Source organism: Dromiciops gliroides, chromosome 3 (genome assembly GCF_019393635.1).
Source record: "Dromiciops gliroides isolate mDroGli1 chromosome 3, mDroGli1.pri, whole genome shotgun sequence".
Lineage (NCBI taxonomy): Eukaryota > Metazoa > Chordata > Mammalia > Microbiotheria > Microbiotheriidae > Dromiciops > Dromiciops gliroides.
In genome coordinates this window covers 378057211-378081805 of record NC_057863.1, presented here as the reverse complement: position 1 = coordinate 378081805, position 24595 = coordinate 378057211, and the positions used below count along the sequence as shown (strand labels likewise).

Here is a 24595-nt window from a genome sequence, read left to right as displayed (position 1 = left end):
TTCTCTTCCTCTCTCCCCACTCCTCCCTAAGAACTCAAGCAATTCAATATGTTATAAATGTGCAGTCATGCAAAACATCTCCACGTTAGTCAGGTTGTGAAAGAAAACAGACAAAAAAACTTTAGAAAGAGGAACTAACAATTATACTTCACTCTGTATTCAGATACCATCAGTTCTTTCCCTGTAGGTGGATTTCATTCTTCATAAGTCCTTCTGATAGTATCCTGCTCATCATTTCTTTGTTACTATTGCTAACTGTATTGCCCTCAATCCTGGAATTCTTTTGGAATTGATTGCAAAGCCAGTCTCTAAGCCACAGAAGAAAATCCACTTTCTTGTTTTAGTAATAATTGTTACTGTTCACTTATTTTTTTCAGTTGTGTCTGACTCTTTGTGACCCCATTTGGAATTTTCCTGGCAATTCACTTAACCCTGTTTGCCTCAGTTGCCTCATCTGTAAAATGAGCTGGAGAAGGAAATGGCAGATCACTCTAATGTCTTTGCCAAGAAAACTTCAAGTGGGATCACAGGGTCGGGCATTACTGGAATAGGACTGAACACAATTTAAATGAGAAAAGATCTTTGTTGGGGCACAAGTTTAGAGCAAGTATTCTACCTTGCAAGTGAATAAAGAAGTGTAGTAGATTTATATTCTATTTCCAATCAGAATATTAGAGTTGGAAAGGGCCTTAAAAGATCATTTAACTCAGTCTTCTTATCTTTACAAATGAAGAAACTAAGGCCCAGAGAAGTTATCTGGCACGTTCAGACACAAATGAAGTAGTTAACACCTGGAATGTGATCTCAGGTTCAGTACATTGCATTCGGGTGCCTCTAGGAAACCTAAGAAATGAAGACTAAGAAAGAAGAATAAATTCAGGAGGAAAAAGAAATGAAAGCTATAAAAGTAAAAATGCCATCAGTACCATTGCCTCAGGTGTTACTGAAAGGATAGGTTCTTAGACTAAATCATTGAATAATTTTGGTTTCCCAAGGAAGATGATCCTAATAAAATGAAATTTATTTACTCTTGCATGAAAAGAGGACCATTAGGAGTGACTGAGAGTGAGCACAGCTGGAAGAGCAAATGAAGAACTCTACTGTGAGAGAATTGACTACAGATGACTTTAGTAGTTTCAGCACTACCAAACTTAAATATGGCAGTTTAAGGAGCCAGACCCTAGAATCAGAGACCTGCTGTCATTGAGGTTTGTAACTACTTCCAGAATCTCAGAGTCCTACAGTATTTCTGACACACGTCCAGGGGTGATTTACAATCCATGCTTATTCTTGGTACTGTTTTTGCTCTTGTGCTAAGTAACTTTGTAGTTAGGAATAAGAAAGCAAGTAATCTTAGTGATCTAACACCAGAATGCTTTAAATAACAAGTTTCTTGTAGGATTTAATAAACGGGGGATAAATGAAAGTTTGTGATCTATACAAAAGCATTGAAAACATCTTCTCATAGTTACATTGCCTTAAAAATGTTAAATGCAAATAGTGACATTTCAAATATATATACATTAGCATCTTTTTCTCAGCTTTTGAGATGAAGGCAATGTTGAGACAGAAAATAGACCTGGTGTAGGTATAGCTCAAGGATAGAGCTACTTCCTACTGAGCTGTACACAGTAGTGGTGCTCATGGTCATTTAACAGAACGTAAATCTGGTAGCAGTATGAAGGATGGTTGGATAGGAGATAGATATTGGTTGAATTGAAATGAGTTAACAGATTTTCATAAAGATCTCCACCAGTATACTGAAATTTTTTCCAAGAAAAGCTTATAAAGACACTTTAGATATTTTGCTTTCCATTGGTTTGGGACTATTTCAAGAACAAGCTACTTATTTCAGGTATCTTCTCTACACAAATAACCCCTGAGGCTGTGTATACAGCTCTAATCTCTTTTGAGTTTAGGTCTTGAATCTGTTTGTTAGATTCAGTTTGTCTGCTTGAGTGTCACTGAAATTCAAATTCAGCATGATCAAAACAAAACTTTCTTTCTCCATAAATCATTCTTCCCTGAAACAAAGAACCTACTTAGTTGTTTGTGTTCACTTCTTCCTAAGGTTATGTTGTAATTATTTTTCTGTCTGGACATCATCAGCCTCCTAAGGAGATATTGCCAGTGTACACATTTATTTGTTTGCTTGTTTATTTCTGTCCCCAATACCTAGCACTGTCTTAAATCTAGTGTCCTGAATGTCTTAGTGCCATTTTAAGCTTCAGTAATTTTAATAGCTTAAAATTACACCAAGATTTTTGAATGCTCTGTGTAGTAAGCACTTAAATCTTTATGGAATTAAGTTGAAAACCAGATCGTTTGTAGTTGTTAAAGATGAATCCCGGAATTATTCATGGAGCCAAAACTTTTGGATCAGAATTGAGAAAGCCAATTGTCATCTTTTTTTTTTTTTTTTTTTTTTTTTTTTTTTTTAGTGAGGCAATTGGGGTTAAGTGACTTGCCCAGGGTCACACAGCTAGTAAGTGTTAAGTGTCTGAGGCCGGATTTGAACCCAGGTACTCCTGACTCCAGGGCCAGTGTTCTATCCACTGCACCACCTAGCTGCCCCCCCCCATTGTCATCTTTAGCAAAGAAGGAATAACTGGAACCTTAACAAGTAGTGTTTTAGTGAAATAGCACATTAAATGGCAAGAGATTGGAGAGCTACTAGATGTATAAATTCTTAGAGCAGAAAGGAACTCAGATGAAAGGTTGGTGGGGGGTTTCATCTCAGCTATTTATAAATAGAGTTAAGAGATGTAGTGGGTTCTTCTCTCTGACTAAGCAGAGGTCTTAAAGCAAAAGTTATATAATTTCTTGGTGTGTGTTTTGTAATGGAAGTTCTTGTTCAGGTGCAGATTTCACTGCATGGCCTCTGAGGGCCCAGGGATATTAAGTGGCTTGCCCAAGGTCACAGAGCTGGTTAGTTATACTGCTATTTCTTGTAATATACAGGTTCAGTTGTATCAACTCTTCTGCTTCTATATTATCTTCAAAACATTTCTCTCTGTTTAGGATGCTCTATTGAAACTATATAAGTAGTCCATGAAGTACCCTCAGTTTCCTAAATACTGGAGAAATTTGAAAAACCTGAAAATTTGAATGAATAAGAGAAGTTAATAGCAGATGAGATTTTTTTTCTGACCATGAATTATGATGCTGAAAATTGAAGATTGCTTTAATAACTCCTTTGGAAACCTGTTTTTGATTGACAGTACCTCCTGTCCAAATACTTTCTAAAAGTGAAGCCATTAGAAGCTACAGAATTTAAGTTCTCTTTTAAGTGAATAATATTTGAAAAAGGAGACACATAACCTGGTGATGGGGAAAGAGATAGAAGCATGAGGCAGAAGGGAACCAGTGATGCTCCAGTCAAGATGAGGTTTGGGAGTCAGTTGGATCGTGATTTTTTCAGTCTCTTAGCCTGCCTGGGAAAAAGAGGAAAAATGTGAATCAGGCCTTGCCCCAGAAGGGGGAACAACATGGTATGGGAGGGCAAATAAAAATGTATTCTCATTGTGGCTGGACAGAAGGACATGTCTCATGATAGATTTCTTTGAGGGGGGATTAGAACTCTCGGAGATTCCCCTTTGGACTTGGGTCATGCTTCTCCGGGACTTTATGGTCCATCCACCCCTAAAATGGGGAGTGTCCAACATCCAGGGTAGACGAGGGAAAATATAGGTTCGGTGGCTTTGAGAATGTAGCAACTGGTGAGTGGGAAAAATGGAGGCGGTAAGTATCAAAGCAAGTTTGTCGACATCAGGATAGAGTGAGACCTCCATTATACCACATCTCTTCTCATTTGTCTCCTTCATTCTCTTCCCATAGCCACCACTTCTAGCTCAGGCACACATCACTACTTACCTAGACTAACATAGTAGTACCTTTTTTATTGAATTCCTTGCCCTGAGTCACTCTCCTCTCTTTTCTCTCGCTTTACCTCCCCCTTTTTCTTCCCTCTTCCCGCTCCCCCCCCCCCATCTACTGTGTTGTGATTCACATTTAATGCTTCATCCCTCATATCTACCTTTGCATTTTCTGCCCCACATTCTTGCAGTTTTCCTAATCTTCACTTAAAATTCCTACCTTCCTTTAAGACTCAGCTGCACTCCCCCCCCCCAAAAATAAACCTACTAGTGCCTTCGCCCATGAAGCATTTATTAAGTCTAACTAATAATTTTATTTGTTTTATTTATGATTTATTTTTGATATTTATTATAGGCAACTGGATGGCACAGTATATGGAGTGCTGGACTTAGACCTGAGTTCAAATATGACCCCAGACACTGGATGACTGTGTTGTGACCCTGAGCAAGTCACTTAACCTCTATTTGATTGTTTTCTCATCTGTAAAATGGAGATTAATAATAGTACCTACTTCCCATAGTTCTTTTCAGGTTAAAGACTATCCTTAAACCCAAATACCTGACTCTCATTATTTGGCCAACAATAGGTCCCATCCTCATTTAACCTTTGTTTGGCCTCTGGGTGGCTCAGAGTGGGCATAATAAATAGCAATTTCTATTTTGGCCAGAAATCCTGAGGGTCTTTCTACCTCACCTCATTTATTTATTTTTTTCTTTTTGACTAGGTAAAAGAGCTGCTCTTCCCTCCCTCCCTCCCCCCCCCCCCCTTTTTTGGCCACATTTCTTACCTAGCTTTAATCCCTGAATGGGTGTTCCCTCAGGCAAACTGAGACCTGTGAAAGGCCTTAGCTTAAAATTTTAAAGGCCAAGATCTCCCTCTGCATCTGGAACCAACTGTAGTCATCCTGATGTCTATCTTGCCACAGGGTTCAAACGGCTCTGGAGGAGAGTGAGGCTGGTGACTTTGCACAGCCCTGCCTCACTTAAATCCAATTCACTGCAAGTTATGACATCACCTCCCAGTGTCATGGCCCTCCTTTTACAAAATGAGATACTTTTCAAACCTTAAAGCAATATATAAATGCTGACCAGTAATATTAAGCACCCTACTATGTTCTAGGCACTGGGGATACAAATACAAAGAATAGAACAATCTCTTCTCCAGGAGCTCTACCGTGTACATGTTGTCTCTCCCATCAGGATACAGACTATTTGTCAGCAGGGATTATTTCATTTTTGTGTCTCCAGGATCTAGTACATCTGGCACATCGTAAATGCTTAATAAATACTTGGGTTTTGCTGCTTCTAAGAGTGATGTTTATCAAAAAATGAGTTGGGGGAGGATACAAAATCAAAGAAAAGATGGGAGGATGGATAAACTCCATAATTGCCCTAAAACATAAAATCATTCAATAAACAAGCCTTTCTCAACCCCCCCTTAATGCTAGTGCCTTTGTTGATTATCTCCAATTTATACTGCCTGTTTTTGTTTATGTGTTATATCCCTTATTTTAAACAGTTCCTTGAAAGCCCAGGTTTGTGTTTTACATTGCTTTCAATCTCCAATATATAACACAGAGGTTGGCAAATTTTAGGGGTTTAATAAATGTTAATGTTTATTTACTGACTTCTTGGAGAAAGATCCCACAATTCAGGGTTTGGTTTTATTTTGGTTTGGTCTTGGTGTTTTTTGGGGTTTTTTAGGTTGTTTTTTGTTTTTTTGCGGGGTAATGAGTGTTAAGTGACTTGCCCAGGGTCATACAGCTAGTAAGTGTCAAGTGTCTGAAACCGGATTTGAACTCAGGTCCTCCTGAATCCAGGGCTGGTGCTTTATCCACTGCGCCACCTAGCTGCCCCTCACTAATAATTATTGATATAAAAATCTTAGCCACTACATAGTATTCTTTCCAAATAAAGTACCTATTGACCAAGATAGGTTTTAACCAGATATTCAAGGGTGATACAACAACAGGAACATAGCATAGTTAATTAACAAAAAGCAAATTATTTGATCAATGGTGGGGAAAGTCTTTGAAAAAATATACAACTTATTTTTGTTTTGGGTTGTTTTTTTTTAACCTTAAAACTATAGGCATTAAAGGACTTCTCTTTTATGTGAACAAATAAGTACAAGATAAAACAAGGATGGCTCTTCACACCTATATTTTACAGTTACATAAATATAGTTTTAGAAATCTTACCTATAATAAAAGACAGAAGAGAAAATAGAAAGCAATAAACAGCAACAAAGACAAAATTATCCCTATTTACAGATAATATGATGGTTTACTTTGAAAGAAAAAAACAAACTAAACAAGATGATTAATAGTTTCAGTAAAAATAATGGAGAACAAAATAATCCTCAAATTATCAGTATTTCTGAAGAGGCTCTTAGCAAAAATGAAGAGAAAACAATAATCATTAAAAATAATTACAAATAGCATACCATATGTAAGTTAGCCTATACCAAGACTGGAAACAAACTGGTAAGATACTTGTGCTTTAAGAAAAAAACAAATGTGGGGGACAGCTAGGTGGCACAGTGGATAAAGCATCGGCCCTGGAGTCAGGAGGACCTGAGTTCAAATCTGGCTTCAGACACTTGACACTTACTAGCTGTGTGACCCTGGACAAGTCACTTAACCCTCATTGCCCCACAAGAACAAAAACAAATGTGAGAAATCCTGGACTAATACAGAGGAAGGTGAGCAAAACCAGGAGAATAATTAACACTAAAACAACACTTCCCCCAAAGTTTTTAGACCAATAGCACCCTAACCCTACTTAATTGCAATAACTAATCTAGACCTTAGAAAACAAATGATGAAACCTCTTTTAGAGAGGGAGAGGACTGACTACAGAGTCAGAATGTTGCATGTACTGTTACGTGTGGTTAAGAAAGGGCTTTAGATATTATATGCTTCAGCCTTTTCATTGTTGAAATGAGAAAACTGAAGCTTGAGAGATTTAATAATTTGCTAGAATGAGGACAAAGAATTTAGGACTCTGCAATTTGGTGCTTTTTCTCTTAAAATTGAGAGGAGGGACCACTTCTTGTTACTTTTGTGTATATTCCTTAGCCCAGAGGTGTCTAACATGTACCAAACCAGATTAAAATGTAATTGAAACATATGTAACAAACTAAGTAAAAATACAATAGAGTATAGATTGTGTTTTATATGTGGTTTTTAAAATCAGTACATGTAAGGTTTAGGCCCCCCAGTTTCTATTTAAGTTCTGATAGCACTGCCTTAACCCTTAATGAAACCTCTTTAAATTAGTTGGTTTTTTAGTTGATAGTGAAAGACTATGAGGCAGTTTCTTTTAAGCTAGAGCCACTTCAAATTTAGTTCATCAGGAGGCAGTGCTCTTTGAGAGCTGACTTGGCTCAAATATAAAGAGAAGAAAGTTCATATCAGGGTGGCCATTAGGTGATGTATTCTTTGTCTATACTAGTTCTTGACCTGGGTAAAAGAAAGTATGCAAAAATCTCTAGTTTAAAGAAATTTCCAGTGGTAGACTAATTTTATATGAGTTAATAATATAGTTTACATATTTTCTGATCTGGCAATTGTTGGAAGAGAATGCCAGGGTCCGTATTTTGAGGATTTTGCTTAACTAATTCATTTAACTCCTATTGCAAAAATATATGCACATTTTTAAAAATTGTTTTTTTTATCTCAATGGGAAGATTAAAGTTTTCACTGACTCTCAAATATTTATTATTTAGGCTTATTACTTAGAGCATTAGAATGAATATGACCCCAGTAAAAGTCGTGAGTGAATGGGGCTTTCTTGTTTAAATTACACTACCTTTCATTACTGGTGACCATATTTCTATTCCTGAAGTCCAGACTTACACAGCCCTTAGCTATTATGGTTTTCTTTACACTTCCCTCCTGTTCCTCCTCAAGCCAAAAGCAGTATAACCTGGTAGAAATTTGTCATTGTCCAATTCATTGTTGCTTTAAAAGCAGTTTTAGGGAAATATGGTTGGAAACAAGTCATCCTTTCTTGCCCCTGCTGAAAGTATGATCCAGTATGGTATTCCTAGGATGATTAAAATGTTTAAACGTATAAGCTAAGTTAGCTAGTGTAATGTGTTAAAAATTAACCGTTTTCGCTTTGGTTTTTGATTATTGTGTGGCTGAGTAACTAGGATACTTAATTTCTAAACAGGGATCCCTTTACTCTTTAACTGTATATTTTGTAAAGGATATTAGTAGGCATTATGTTTACACATTTGCCTTTGAGTGTGTTTATTTCTTAACTGGATATATCATTAAACATAACTTTACAAATGTATTATTCATTATCTCGTTCACAAAAGAAAGTGTATGTAATACATATATACATATAAACAAACGTTCATTATATGTTTAATTTTTAACCTCCAATTTGATCCCTTTTTTCTTTTATAGTGGAATAGAAATTATTTCTATGCCATGTTGATGAGCATAGCTGTAAAATTAGTACTACTTAGACATTTCCATGTAGCTAAACTCTCCCATCTCAAGAATTAATCTGGTTTTTTCTTTATTTTGCCCTTGTTATGTTATTTTACTTGAAGATATTTGTCTTCAGCTACTGAAAAGAATTAAACTGAGACAGGCAATTCCTCTGTTTCCCCAGAAACTCGATGTTCCAAATAAGGAATTTGTTTCTTTAAATCAACTAACAAAACTAAAATAAAGTTGGTCTTTTCCGCAGATAATAGCACCTACTGCATTATTCTTGGCTGCAAAAGTTGAAGAACAGCCAAGAAAACTTGAACATGTCATCAAAGTATCACATGCCTGTCTTCATCAGAGTTACTAGGTTGGACACAAAAGAGTCGAAGTATGTGACGAGAATTTTTTGAAATTGAAATTATTTCCTTCAACATTGACACTAATTGACCTAGATTTTTTAAAGAGTTGTTCAATTTATATAACATGCATTTTTTTTAAAGAGGTGGTATCACTGAACTATCCAGTGAATAAAATGTAGAATTTTAAACCATATTAGGCCAAATAGAAGCTGTACTTCCCCTCCATTTCCATGGCATAAAATCCAAGCACTGAGTATAGTTTTTGTATTGATGTCCAAGTAAGAAATTAGGCGTGAGAAAGGAAGGCTGTGTGTAGGCATACTTACTTGCAATCAAGTAATGAAGTCTCCAATCATAAAAATTGAACTAGGGTAGAGAGAGCAAGTGAGAATGGTTTTAGCTGTGTTATCCTTTTCCTTAACCATAAAAAGCTCTGTAATCTTGTTTTCTCTTTCTTAAACAGGGTAATGGTGGGGAGTAATTATTTTTGTTGTATGTCCATATATTTTTCAAAAAGCTCTAATTTTAGCGGGCATGGGCTGTATTCAGGCCAAAATACAGTCTTTGTGACTCATTCTTTTGTGTTGAAAACGATGTAAATGTGAGCATTGTTTACATAGGTTCTCTTCTTTTCTCCCTACCTAAAAGAAAGTACTAAGATTGAATTTATAGACTTTGTTAAAAAACAATTCAATTCTGGGTGTTTTAAGTCACTTTTCTGACTTCCATTTATTTTTTTTTTTCCGACTTCCAGTTATTCCTTAGATTAGTTACTTAATAGGAAGCCCAGAATCTTGATACCCCACTATTAATTGATTTTGTTTGGGGAATGGCAAGATATTTAATATCCAAATATCTTAACTAAGGTGATACTGACTATATTCTTGCACTTGGTTTTACATTCTCTCTAAATTTAATAATAATGTATTCATCCATATTCTTATAACTGTTAGAGATAATTCAAAAACTTTGAACCAAATTCCTTTGGAATTTTTATTATAATTTAGACATTCTTCCAGATAAGCCATAATACTAGTATAAGAAGATTTAGTAATCTGTTCATTATAAAGTAATTGTTGTTTTTCCATGGCAGGCATACCTTCAGCAGACCCAAGAACTGGTTATACTTGAAACTATAATGCTACAAACTCTGGGTATGTAGTAGGTATCATTTAAAATTTATTGTTGGTATACTCAGTCCCTTAACCCCCTGAAAATGAACAGTTTGAATATATATTTGGCATAACATGTTGAAAACTTCTTTAGTCAGTAGCTTTATGACCCATTTTTACCATGTCAGAATTTTTATTTTTATTTATTTTTTGTGTGTGTGAGGCAGTTGGGGTTAAGTGATTTGCCCAGGGTCACACAGCTAGTAAGTGTCAAGGGTCTGAGGCCAGATTTGAACTCAGGTACTCCTGAATCCAAGGCCAGTGCTCTTTCCACCACACCACCTAGCTGCCCCAAAATTTTATTTTTTAATTAAGCTTTGAGATGAATTGTTTTTATAGAACCAGTTCTAACATTCATTGGAAGTTTTATGTATCACAACAGATATTTGGATTAAACATATGTGGGTGGAGGGTAATTCTTCATACTATTAAAATACATGGAAATGGTCTTTTTTAATTTATTTGATATATGTAGTTATATCCCAACACTAGAAAGGGATATAGATATGCTTCATTTGAGGGGCGTGGAGGACTTGACTTCTTGATAGGGCTTTCCAGCAGGGTCCTGACGTGGAAAAAAGCATAAAGTAAGGAAGAGAATCCGCAGAGTTTGTAAGGGACATAGCTCTGTATTTACGATGGTAGGATGACCTGAGTTACAAACTCAACTGCAACAGTTACTGCCCTATGTGACCCTGGGCAAGTCACTTCACTTCTTTGGGCCTCAGTTTCTTCATCTTTTTTTTTTTTTTAAGTGAGGCAATTGGGGTTAAGTGACTTGCCCAGGGTCACACAGCTAGTAAGTGTTAAGTGTCTGAGGTCGGATTTAAACTCAGGTCCTCCTGACTCCAGGGCCGGTGCTCTCTATCCACTGCGCCACCTATCTGCCCTTCATCTTTTAAATAACAGGATTGAATACCCATGACCTCTGATCATGGAAAAGGGGAAGAAAAGGACCTATATTACAAAAAATATTAATAGCTGCTCTTTTTGTGGTGGCAAGGAATTGGAAATTGAGGGGTTGCCTATCAATTGGGGAATGGCTGAACAAGTTGTGGTATATGAATGTAATGGAATACTATTGTGCTGTAAGAAATGATGAGCAGGAGGATTTCAGAAAAACCTGGAAGGACTTGCATGAACTGATGATGAGTGAGATGAGCAGAACCAGGAGAACATTGTTACACAGTATCAACAACAGTATGTGTTGTTCAACTGTGATAGACTTGAGTCTTAGCAATACAATGGTCCAAGATAGTTCCAAAGGACTCATGATGGAAAATGTTCTCCAAATCCAGAAGAAAATAGAACTGTGAATCTAGATGCAGATTGAACCATACTATTTCTATTTTTTGTTGTTGTTGTTTTTCTTTTTTGAGATTTTTCCTTTTTGCTCTGATTCTTCTCTCATAACGTGACTAATGCAGAAATATGTTTAATGTGATTATACATATATAATTTATATCAGATTACTTGTCTTGGAGAGGGAGGGAGAAAAATTTGTAACTAGAAATCTTATAAAAACAAATGCTGAAAGCTATCTCTAAATGTAACTGGAAAATAATGAAATATTTATATGGGGGAAAAATAATAACATGACCTCTTACTTCCCTTCCATGCCCTATCAACCTAATGATGTATGTCTGTCATCTGAGAAATTAAGAGAGCTTCATCACCAAGTTATCCTGACTATGAGGAGTTTTTTGTCTGTAAAAGTTCATCATTTGTCTTAACATAGCAGGCTAAGAAACAGCAGAATAACTATCAATGTGGGAAAAGAAGTCATCATCTTATTCTAATATCTATATTGTTTATTTCAGAAATGGCTAAATATTTCAACATTACTGCTTTCAGGAATTGGAAATGAGATATACCCAAAGTGAAACAAGATACTTAATGTCTAATTATTGAGAAGGAAAAATCATCAACTATTAACATTTTTTTCACATTCCATCTTTCCAGAAAAGAATATTTCTTTAGCAGGGGAGTAAATATACTTGAAGTGGAGCAGAGAACAGAAATCAATTACTTAAATGAGTATCTTAATTTGCAAGAATTTTATTTAATACAATAATAATATGGTGCTTTCAGGTTTGTAAAATGCTCTGTGTAGTAGTATCTTATTTGGTCCTAACAACCTTTTTTTTTTTTCTTTTCTTTTCTTTTCTTTTCTTTTTTTTTTTTGCGGGGCAATGGGGGTTAAGTGACTTGCCCAGGGTCACACAGCTAGTAAGTGTCAAGTGTCTGAGGCCGGATTTGAACTCAGGTACTCCTGAATCCAGGGCCGGTGCTCTATCCACTGTGCTATCTAGCCGCCCCCCCCCCCAACAACCTTTTAAGGTAGATTTCTATTATCCCCATTTTATACAAGAGAAAACTTATGTCAAAAGAGGTTAAGTTTGGGTCAAACAGCTAATAAGTGTATGAGGCAGGATTTAAACTCAGTTCTTCCTGATTTCTCCTTTTTTCACTCTCTTTTTTTTTTTTTTAAAGTGAGGCAATTGGGGTTAAGTGACTTGCCCAGGGTCACACAGCTAGTAAGTGTTAAGTGTCTGAGGCCGGATTTGAACTCAGGTACTCCTGACTCCAGGGCCACTGCGCCACCTAGCTGTCCCCAGTTCTTCCTGATTTCAAACCAGCTGTTTTCTCTTTTAAATACCTAGACAAAACAGAACAGTTTCTTAAATCTAGTCAAACTAGTTAAAACTATGCCTATACCCCAACGAAAGATCAAAGAAAGAGAGAGGGGAAAGTCCTATATGTATGTATGTTTTTGTTTATTCATTCATTTATTTTTTTAGTGAGCTATGTAGATTTCATTTATTTTTTAATTGTTTATTACAACAAATTGTTTAGCTTGCACTTTTATTTGCATATTAAATGTTGCATTTACTCCCGTGCCATAAGTTTTAGTTTCTTCAGTTTCTTTTGGGATGTCTTTTTTTTTAAATAAAGTATTTTATTATTTTCAAGTTACATATAGAATAGTTTTCAACATTTTTTTAATTAGGATTTTTAGTTCCAAATTTTTCTCCCACCCTCCATTCACTCCCTTCTCCCCAAGACAGAAAGCAATCTGATGTAGGTTATTATGTATAATCACATTAACTTATTTCTGCATTAGTCATATTGTAAAAGAAGATATCAGAGCACAAGGGAAAAAACTCAAAAAAGAAGGGGAAAAAAAACAGCCCCAAAGTAGAAACAGTATGGTTCAATCTGTATTCATAATCCACAGTTTCTTTTTTTATCCAGATGTGGAGACCATTTTCTATCATGAGTTCTTTGAAATTGTTATTGGATCATTGCTCTGCTGAGAAGAGCCAAGTCTATCACTGTTGGTCATCACATGATGTTGCTGTTACTGTGTACAGTGTTCTCCTGGTTCTATTCATCATCAGTTCATGCAAGTCTTCCAGGTTCTCTGAAATCCTCCTGGTCATCGTTTCTTACAGCACAATAGTATTCCATTATATTCATATACCACAACTGTTTAGCCATTCCCCAATTGATGGACATTCCCTCAATTTCCAGTTCGTTGCCACCACAAAGAGAGCTGCTATGAATATTTTTGTACATGTGGGTAGTCTTATATGTATTTATAACAGTTCTTTTTATGGTAGTGTAACGATTGGAATGACGCCACCTGCTGGAGACTTACTGTAGAAGAGTCCCGTCCATGAAGCGAAGGTCTTTGAGGGCAAGACCAGGAGTCTTTTCTTTGGCATCAGGAAGTGATGTTGGGTAGTGAGAGGAAGAAGGAAGAGACTAGCACTCGGTCTGGCTTTTTTTCCTTTGGACTCTGGTAGAGAGCAGAGCTAGAAATGTGCTCTCCCTTTAATAGATAGATGAATGTAGGCCTTTCTCTCTCTCTACCAAATTCTTATTCTCCTTAATAAATGCTTAAAAGTCTAACTCTTGCTAAAGCTTATAATTTATTGGCGACCACTCATTAGATATTTTAGACAGCTTAGCTAGAATTTTAGCCCTTAACAGTAGCAAAAAAAATTCTGTGAGCTACAGGGATGCCCATCAATTAAAGAGTGATTGAATTAAGTTGCAACCATATGATTGAGGATCAAAGGGAATAACATGTACAGCACTTTATAAAGTTAATGCTATCTCTATTATTAACTGTGATAACATACTATTGTGCTCTGTAAGAAATGAAGAAATAGAGTATTTTTAAAAGATATGTACTTTAGTATTAACATTGAGTGAAATCAGTGAACCTGAATAGTTTGTACTATAACATCAGTATTGTTAAAATCAGCAGTTTTGAAGACTTTTATGAACTGATGAAGAATTTTAAAAACAACCAGGAGAAAATGTGTATAATATCAGCATATAAAAACCAAAAACTTTGAAAGCCGTGAGAACTATGAGCATTGACCATTTATGATTCTAAAGGATTGATGGTGAAATGTACTATACAATGACAGATGATGGATTTAGGGTATAGAATGAGACAGATTTTGTATACAGTCACTGATGGAATTTATTAAGTTTGAGAGTATCTCTAAAAGGTCATTCTGTAAATGGGTTGATTCTTAAACTGATAAATGTACTTTTTTTTTTTTTTTAGCAATAACTACATTCTCTTATTATTTGGTGTAGACTTGTAACAGTTTGTTAATGTAGGTAGCTTCCAGTGGAAAAAAACTAAGATTAAGTGAATTGATTCAAGGTTTGTTTGAGCTGTGTGCTAAGGAAGGAGACAATTCTGATCTCAAGGATTTTGCCTTCTAATCAGGAAAGCAACTTATAACTGAGGGTCCAGCTTCAGGGCTTATGGAAAAACCAGTCGACTTTTAGTGTCAGTGTCAAGACCTAGAAGTCCTTAGGGTGAAATAGTAGTAGTGCAGATTATAAATCTTGTTGGATTTTGGGGAGTAATGGCAAGACATTTGGTCCTACCCAAAGTTGGGAAGGGGGAAATGGTCCTGAAGTATAATGGAAAATAACTTTTTCTTTTATGTTAAATTATATTGGTTAAGATGGGCATTGAAATGGTAGCTAATTTAATAAAATTATTTTCTTTTTCAGGTTTTGAGATCACCATTGAACACCCACATACAGATGTGGTGAAATGTACCCAGTTAGTGAGAGGTAAATAACCTCTGAAACCTTCTCATAATGGTATTAAGACTTAATAATTGATTTGTGTGATTCCATTCTCATGTGAGAATTTTATGAGAACAGGAAAAATATTTTTCCCATCTACAAGTGGAAAATACACTAGTTCTGAGTCTACGTGGTGACTTAATGTCTGATCTAGATTTAATGGAGAATGCGTAATTTCAGTAGAAAATTTCAGTAGGTTTTTTGACACTCAATACTTATTCATTTGCTCCTTTCCATGCCTGTTGCAATGGACTCCATAGTCATAAGCCAGCAATATAGATAATTAAATGGAATTGTAATCTCATCAGCCTAGATATGCCTAATACTATTACAAAATTATATCCTGCCCCTGCTTTGTGATTTTGTTTGATTATTGTTTGTGTCCTTTCCATAAATTTTCCATAGATTATATAACACACTGAAGATCTTTTTTTTTGGTGGGGGGGGGGCAATGAGGGTTAAGTGACTTGCCCATGGTCACACAGCTAGTAAGTGTCAAGTGGCTGAAGCTGGATTTGAACTCAGGTCCTCCTGAATCCAGGGCCAGTGCTTTATCCACTGGACCACCTAGCTGCCCCCCATACCGAAGATCTTTTACTGGGACTTGGAATGTTTCATGGAAATCGGAGCAAAACTTAGGCTTTTCATCTGTTAATTCTATTTTCTTGCTGTATAACTACATCATCAACATCTGCAAAATAGTGTCCTATATAAATTGTTTGTTGCCTTATTCAGTGTTTTAACATTTCTAAAATGTTAAGCCAAAAAGCCAGTTGAAACATTTTGTGTTTTTTGTGATTAGAAATTCCACTAAAAGTTAGTGTAAATCTAACTTTATATCTAAAATAAAAGAACTGGACTAAATGATCTTTTAGGTCCTTTCTAGCTCTAACATTCTGTAAATATTTTTGTCCACACAGAGCTAATAGGTCAGGACAAAATCCTGTTGGCAGTCAGTAAAAGTCACTTCAATAGGAAGCAACAATATGGAAATAAGAGTTTAAGTACAGCAACCTACAGAAGTGAAAAGTCTCCATTGCTTGGAGTTGCAATACTAGACTATTATAACATTATGATACATACATCATTAGTTAGAGTGAATAAAACAATAAAAGTAAAACACTAGGTAAATGAAGATATTATTACTGAGTGTAACTGATCATTTGAATCTTACTAATGCTGTATGTACTAGAAGGGTATAATAATCTAGTGTTGCAACCCTGAGCAATGGGAACTTTCCACTTCTGCATGTTGCTGTACCTAAATTCTCATTTCCGTATTGCTGTTTCCCTTTTGAAGTGACTTTTACTGATTGCCAACAGGTTTTTGTCCTGACCTTTGTCCTATTAGCTCTGCATGGACAAAAATATTTATAGAATGTTAGAACCAGAAGAGACCTTAGAAGGTCATTCCAGTCCTGATTTCACAAAAGAAAAAAAAGCAAGTTCATAGACAGTTTAGAGACATAAAATGACCCAGTCAAATGGCTAATAAGAAATGGTGGAGCTTGGTTCTCAGTCCAGTATTCTTTTCACTATATCATGCTGTCTCTGTTTATTTGAAAGATTTTTGTCATCCTACAGGGGGTTTCTTCCCCTCCATCACACCCCCTTCCCTTCCTGATTTCATTGGTTAAAAAAATTAGGAACCCCCCCCCCTTACTAATTTAGATTATTATCTATACCTTACAGTCCTAGAGAGTTCACCAACCACACACTGTGACATTAAGTGACTTGCCTAGGATCACATAGCTACTATGAGTTACAGGCAGGACTTGAACCCACTCCTTCTTCATCCCAAGGCTTTATGGACTATACCATGCAGCTCTCAAACCTTTGGCTTCAAAATGGCTTCTTTCTAATGTAAAACTTTGTGCGTTTATGACATTACCACTAGGCGCGTCTCCTAACCAAAATGGGTAAGAGATTTAAAGGTTATTTGAAAAAGTATAACTTAGTTTACTTTTTAACTATCCCCTCCTCACCCCAAAACAAACACACACACACACACTTTCTAAATTTGATGAATTACATGGTAAGTTATTGGAATGGGACTAGATCTATAATTCTGTTGGTTTAAGACCTAAAAGAGTAATGAGGAAACTCATTTTAGCTGTGCAGATCACCTGCTGTGCAAAGGAGAGACTTAGAAAGTTACCTTGGGGGCACTGAGGAGGGATAAATGACTAGCCCAGGGTAACAGAAACAGTGTGTCAGAAAGCCGACTTAAACCTAGGTCATCCTGCTTCTGAGGACAACTCTATGCACTGCTAATCTATACACTGCCTTTCACCAACTTCTAATATCTCATAAAAATTTCTGTTTTGTTTTTTGATGGTGGCATTTTTTTTAAACTTATTACTTCTTAGAGTTTAGTCTTGGTTATGACTCATGTTACTTAAATTCATAGATAGATGTGGAATTGTAAACCTAATTTTATACTTAAACCTTTGTATTTTAAAGCCAGTTTATGTGGCTTATTTCATAGGTATTTAATACTAATTCTTATCTCCAGTTTTAAAAATACTTCTGTGGCATGATGTAAGAATCTCCAACCTGAGGTGACCAAAACAAGATTATACTTGCTCGAAAGAGTAGTTGTTGGCTGTCTGTCATAGAAAGTCAGTGTAAGTTTCATCAAGGGTAGGAAAAAGGTACATAATGTGATTTCATTTGCAGAGTTGTTGAAATGAAGCATGAATTTAAAGAGATTCAAAGTTTTCTTTTTGACACATGGTAGGAAATGAAACTTTACTTTGAGTTGAATTGTATTGCCCTTGTTAGGAAAACTTGTTTGAGCTTTTATGTCTTCCCCAAAGTACATTTATTTTACAAATTTCCTACATTTCTAGACTTAAGCTAGAAATTTTGCTTGTATAAAAACTTTATATTTTTATGTGCAAGTTTAATATGTCAAATGAAATACTTAAGCCTGTTTTATTTATGCATGAATTCTTTTTGAAAAATTTCCTTCCTTTAATTTGTTGTTACCTTTAATAATCTTACCAATTTTTTCTAAACATTAGTATTGATAATTATTCCATAAATAAAAATAACCTGTTCTGTTATTCTTTACACTAGCAGTGGCTGTGTTGTTTTAGTGATGAAGTTATGGCTATAATCCTTAAGTTTTGAAACTCTTCAGGGTGAAAACTACACAAAATTAGAATCATGACTTTTTTTTTCAAAATAGTTAGCTATTTTGTACATTAAAGTAATTGTGTCCTCAGAAGTTTTGACATTGTTAAATTATTTTTTAATACAGTCTTTGTGACTTCTATTCACTGCCTCCCTCATTCTGAAAAGAATTCACAAGATACCTGACACACTGAAATAACCTCCGAAGCTCAGCAATGCTTCAACTCTTTTTGATTCCTCTCAGTGTGGATTAGAAGGACAGACATTGATATCCTTAATAGGAGCAATGGTGAGGGAATTGGGCTTCGGTAGAGACATTAAAAGGACGGAGAAAAAAGCAGCCATGGCAATAGGAATTATTTGAATTTTGTTTAATCAAATGCTTCTTTTAAGGGTAGATTGCCTAGTTATGGAAAAGTATTTTGGGGGACTCACCAAGGTTAAAGCATACTATTAAGGCTGGAATACATAGGATTTCTTACCTATTAATGGAAAGGAATTTCAGAAATATTCCTATTCTTTTAAAATTGTTTTTGGGGTGGTTTAGCAGAAGAGTATGCTGAACAATGCATTGTGCTAAACAAACATTTTTATTCAGTTTACTTAAAATTGAACAAGCTAGCTATCATGGATTTTTATGGCTAGAAGTGTATTTGTCAACTTAGGTATGATGACAGAAGATACTTATTTTTATATTAATCGTGTTTTCTTTGGTTTTAAGTCAAGGGAAATTTCTTATTAACTTTGAAATTTTAAACATTACAACTAGTTAGTTCATATTTGGTAAACTTTCTCAGATCTTTGAGTGAATAGTATAAGACATGAATGTTGTTGAAGGTTTTCAGTACTATCAAGAATGTTGGAGCTCTACCAGTATTAATTTTTATGTATCAAAATTATTTTATAGGACTTAATTTTGTGCACAAGTGTTGGAGCTGAGATATATTTTTTTTCTTGAAAGCCTTTTGATGTTATGTTAGAACAAATAGTAATATCTTCATTTTTTCTTTTCTTACAGCAAGCAAGGATTTGGCACAGACATCCTATTTCATGGCTACCAACAGGTTGTTATCCTGACCCTCTTTGTTGCACTGTTGTAGCACACTATAGCTTCCTTTACTGCAGGGCCCCCTCCATGTGTCTTTTACCCTTGTTGCAACAGGCGACTGGACCATCTAGAGTGGTGGTACCTTCCTGTTTGCAGTGCGGTGTATTGTACAAGGGTCTTTTGGCACAAAGGGGTTTAATGCACAATGAGAAGTGTAGTGGTGCTTTCTGATGACATATTCTCGATTGTGAGTGCATAAGTCTAAAATTGGTAGCCTGAATAGCAGCTAAAGATTACAAAGAGCTAAACTTAACCTAGAAATTCGAGCATCTTGGTAAGTACAAAGCTATTTCTAGTTTACAATTGTAGTTAAATGACAATTTTTTTTAATTTAAACATATTGATCCAATCCTAACTTTTAAATAATCATTAAAGCTTTTTTTAAAAATCTTTTAACTTGGATTTTTTTCCAGATGATACCCTCTAGTAGTAAACTAGAAGTAGTCAATCACATAAGTGCATGGTTTTCCATGAGCACAATTTATGCCTTAAGTAAATGGTGTTTTTTTTCAACTTATATAAAACAATATGTAAAAAAAAATTTTCACTTTATGTAAAGACTTTTGTGTTTGGTCAATAAATATTTCCATCAGTTATTTCCATTTCCATCAATTGAACGTTGAACCTACAAGAGTAGTTAGTTGTCAGAATATTTGAGCGCTGAATATTAAATTGTTACGGTATAGACATAGCACTGACATTTTACATATTTTTAGAAGATTGATTGGGAGGGGAACAAACCAACTTTGTGTGGTCCTTAGTTTCTTATGACAGAAAACAATGTTAAGCAGTACAATGCTGTAAACAAATACACATGTGTCCTTAGATGCATGTCATCATTCCTGAAATTGAACCATCATAATTGAAAATATTCTGGGACAATATTAGACTTAAAGACTTTGAATGAGGTGGGGGGGAAAGGCTGGCACAGAAATTACTTGGTCAGCCTATTGGAAAAACATTTTTGAAGTTAGCTTTTTGAGCTACTTTGGGCCTTAAGAAGCTGTACAGCCAGAGGTAAGTTTTGGTGGGGCTTTTGCTGTTGGGGGGTGGAGGTGGAGATAGTCATTAGGGAGATAAAAATGTTAATTCACTTGTGTGACTGGAGAGTTTTGCTGTTCATAAGAGCTATTGGAGATCCACATGAAATGGTTTGATCCCTACTTATGTATGATATATTTTGATAATACTTTATTGATTTAACAAATTATGCTTTAATTGTTTTCTTTTTAAAATATGTTCTCATATTACAAAGGAAGTAAATGTATGATTTTAAAAGTTAAATATAACATTTATAGTAACATACTAAATTTAAAATGAGTGAAAGGTAAATAAATATTCTATCCTTTGTCCCTATAAATAAATAAAATATTTGATTTAAATATTTTCATAGCCTCATGACCTGATGTTAGACTGTATGTGTGTCTGGTTTTTTGTTTTGTTTTATTTTAAAGAAAACCTATATATTTTCGGTATGCTATTCCTAATCTTACTGGTTATTTTTTTTCCTTTGTTTTTGCATATTTGAATATCTGGTTCTTCATTTTCAAACTTGTCCTGCAATAGTCTACATCTTACTACCTTCTGCCTTCAATATAAACCAACAGTGATAGCATGTGTATGCATTCATTTGGCCTGCAAATGGTCCAATTGGGAGATTCCTGTATCTACTGATGGCAAACATTGGTGGGAATACGTGGATCCATCAGTTACCTTAGAATTACTAGATGGTAAGTATGATCAAAGTATCATCCCAAAAAATATTTAAAGGAATTATTCAATGAGATAGACTCAGGGCATTGGGTACAGTTTGCCTTAAGGAAAAAAAAATAGATGACAACTGCCAGAATACAGTGTTCTTAGGTTGGCAGAACTACAAGGGTTCTTACACTGAAAGGAACTCCCTGATTTTAGAGATAAAGAAAAGAGACCTAGATAGGTTTAAGTATCTTGCCCAAGTTCATATATGTGGTAACTAACAGCTAGGATTCCAACCCAAGGAAAGCTTCCAGTTCTCAAGAGCACTATTTTGCCACTCCATGTTATAACAGATCTTAAGGAATTTTCAAGCAAGACTATGTTCCTAATGGCTGATGCCCAGTAATAAAATGTGATGCATTTACAAATTCCTCTGGCACTGAAAGCCCTTCAGTCCATTTCCAGCCTTCTTTCACAGGCTTTTTACACATAACCATTCATATATAATACATTTCACTCAAACTGGCTCATGTGCTATTCTTCATAAGACATTCCCATCTCCATGTCTTTGTATAGACTCTCCTTTATGCCTCGAATTCTGGAATGTATACCCTCTTTCACCCCTGCCTCTGAAAATTCCTATGCTCCTTTAAAACTTGGCTGCCTCTTTCCAAAGACTTTTCTCAGTCCCTCAACTGCTAGCACTCCCTATATATCCCCCACCCCCTAAAAAAGCGCCTTTTGTTTATTTTGAAGCTATTTCACATTTAGTTAGATGTGTATTAGTTATATGCCCCAGTAGAAGGTAAGCATCTTTGTCTCCCCAGAACCCAGTAGACATAGTGTATACCAACTAGTGGCACTTAACAAATTCTTGTTGATTGATGATACAGCCAGTTCTAGTAGACATGACAGACGTAAATAACAAGGACCAAAACTCTGAGCACAATGTGAAGAAATCAGAGATTACCGTGCACTGGAGACACTTGAAAAGTAGAAAAGTTGAAGAGGGCAAGGAAGAAATTTTCTCATACAAGAGGCCTTCTCCAGCATCTTATAACCTCTTTTATCCCAACTTTTCAGATTAGTCTATATGGAAGATTTTTCCCCCATGGGAACATCATTGCAATTTTTATAAAAGTCACTTGAAAACAACTCTGATAAAAAACCATTTTACATTAATTTGGATGCCTATAGCATTTCAGTCAGTTCCCTTTTAAAATCTTTATAAAATGTTCTTGTACAAAATCTTTGTTTGTTTCCTATTAATTTTCCTTTTACCTGATTATTTTCTCTTAAAAAGGAACATCATGTTCATTCATTCTTGGAGAGAATTGTTAAAATGATCAAGTTTTGAGGACCCACTTACCTTAACTACAACAGCCTTAGAGCTTGAGCAGCCATGTTGTCCCACAGAATTTCATCTCTTTAAACAAATTAGGAAAAGTAGTTTCTGGGTATGAGTTTAACTACGATTTTAGAACATTGAAAAGACTTTTTTTTCCTTCAAAAAGTAGGAAAAAACTTTCTACCTGTGAATCAAGGGTAAAATGGGTCAATAATGAATACCTGATTCTCAGCAATGTTCCAGGTCAACCAGTAGATAAAAGAAAAGCTGATTAAAAATACAAATCTTACTAAGTTTAGAGTACAGTGCCCTACCCTCTCATTCAGCTCAAGCAATGATTAAAAAACAAAATTCCTTACTCAAAATGTGAAGACCACCTATGGCCTGAGTATTAATAGTATCACTTTGTTTTGTAAAAATGGAGTCAGTGAACCTTGCTACTGCTAAAAGAGGGTGAAAGGGATAAGTAGCTTTTTATAGGCTCCTCAGATTTAGAACTGAAAGATCATCCTTAGAGAGCATCTAATGCAACCCCTTCATTTTATAGAACAAATTCCTGCTCTAAGAGGTTGTAAATTTTGCTAAGGTTATATAGTTATTAAGTATTGACAATGTCATGAATGTTCTTTAAATATATAAAGAATGGTACACCCTCTCTTTGACTTCAGCAGCTCCTGTAAGTTCAGTCATCATATCTACATCAGTGATTCCTACATCAGGCCCTGGTCTGCCCCCTGTGCGTCAGCCTTCTATTACCAATTGACTGTTGGACAGTTCATACTTGATATGGCATGATCATCTCCCTTATTCTGGCCTAAATAGAAATCATCTTTCTCCTCTAGCCTTCTAGCAAACTAACTTATTTCTGTGAAGAGTACTACCACCATCCTTCTAATTACCAAGGTTTACAGCCTGAATCATTTTCTACTCTGCATTCTCCATTACCCAATATATCTAATCAGTTGCTGAGTCTTCTCTGTTCTCACATGGCTACCAATCTAGTTCAGACCCCTTATTAGGAATCTCACTTAGGCTATTGCACTAGCCTCCTGATTGATCTTCCTGCTACCATACTTTCATCTGTCTGATCTGTCACACAGATGCAACAGTAATATTCTGACTTCAACTAGGAATGAAGCTGTTAACTTTCTATTTGTAGAGTTGTAACATCAGTAGAAACCTCAACACTTTGGAAGGATAATAAAGAATTATGGGTGACTTTTAAAAAATTATTCCTGAAAATTTTTCTTAAACTAACATGCTGAACAGATCAGGTCCTTTTTAGCACTAAAGTTCTTTCTGAATCAGATCATATTTTAGTTGTGAGGGATGGGGTTATCTCCTATTGGGGAGGGGTAATTGGCTTTTTTTTTTTTTACCCTTACCCGACATTTCCCAAAAACCCTTATGAGTATATTGGCAGGGAAAATTACCTAATATTGGATGATTATATGTATCATTTTCTGTCTTTGTAGTTTGATTTGTTACATCCTTTACAATTGGAAGGAAAGAAATCTTTTTATAAAATGTATTTTTAATTTTTTAAGAGGAGTCATCATGCTTTTATCCTTGTTTTTAACTGTATGCAAACTAGAATTTGAATTAAATCCATAATGAGTGAAGGATTCTAGATACAAAGGGGTTTTTTTGTGCCTTTGAGAAGCTACCTTAAGAGGCATTCCCAAAGTCATACTGACCTGGATTCAAGTCCGACATCTTACACGTGGTCACAGGCAAGTCACTTAACTTGTCAGTACCTCATGTATTGATCATAAGTTGCAGCTGAGCAGGTATTGTATATTGGTATAGGAAGTTGGAATGGAAATACAGGTTAGGAATTGCAGAGAAGCAACAAATCTAAACCAAAACTAATACTGTAGCTACACTAAAATAATACTATACCTAAACTAAAACCATACTAATAGTACTTTTTACTAGGTTGTATAACAAGCATCTTGGAATAGGAAAATAGGTGGGTAAAAGTTTAAGAAATGCAAGATAGCATCATTTTACCTGAGAACTTAGTGGGGCTTATGAATTACTATGAAAAAAAGGCAAAGAAGAAGAAGTAGAAACCCTAAAAAATGATCAGTTAGGTTTCCTTCATGGGAAGTTGACACAGTTATTATATATTCAGTATCCTGTAGTTGTGACAGACTACATTTTTCATATGGATTTTCATTGGTTCTTCCCTTTTGGGAGCATAAGCATGAGCTTCTTTGATGTTGCTCACTTAAGGAGAGGCTTATTGACTAATATTATGGGCTATGTTGAGTCTAAGCTTCACCTCTCACTTTTGAAATCACTATTGAAAAAGTTGGAT

The 24595-nt window shown here is 35.4% G+C and overlaps 1 protein-coding gene across 1 annotated transcript in view; it reads left to right on the top strand.

The window, feature by feature from the left end:
* CCNT2 (cyclin T2) overlaps positions 1–24595 on the top strand; it is a 46920-nt gene that overhangs the window by 16929 nt on the left and 5396 nt on the right. The window contains 5 exon segments of the mRNA XM_043992983.1: positions 8586–8714; positions 9779–9839; positions 14904–14966; positions 19137–19182; positions 20793–20956. Of these exon segments, the coding sequence (XP_043848918.1) occupies positions 8586–8714; positions 9779–9839; positions 14904–14966; positions 19137–19182; positions 20793–20956 (463 nt within the window).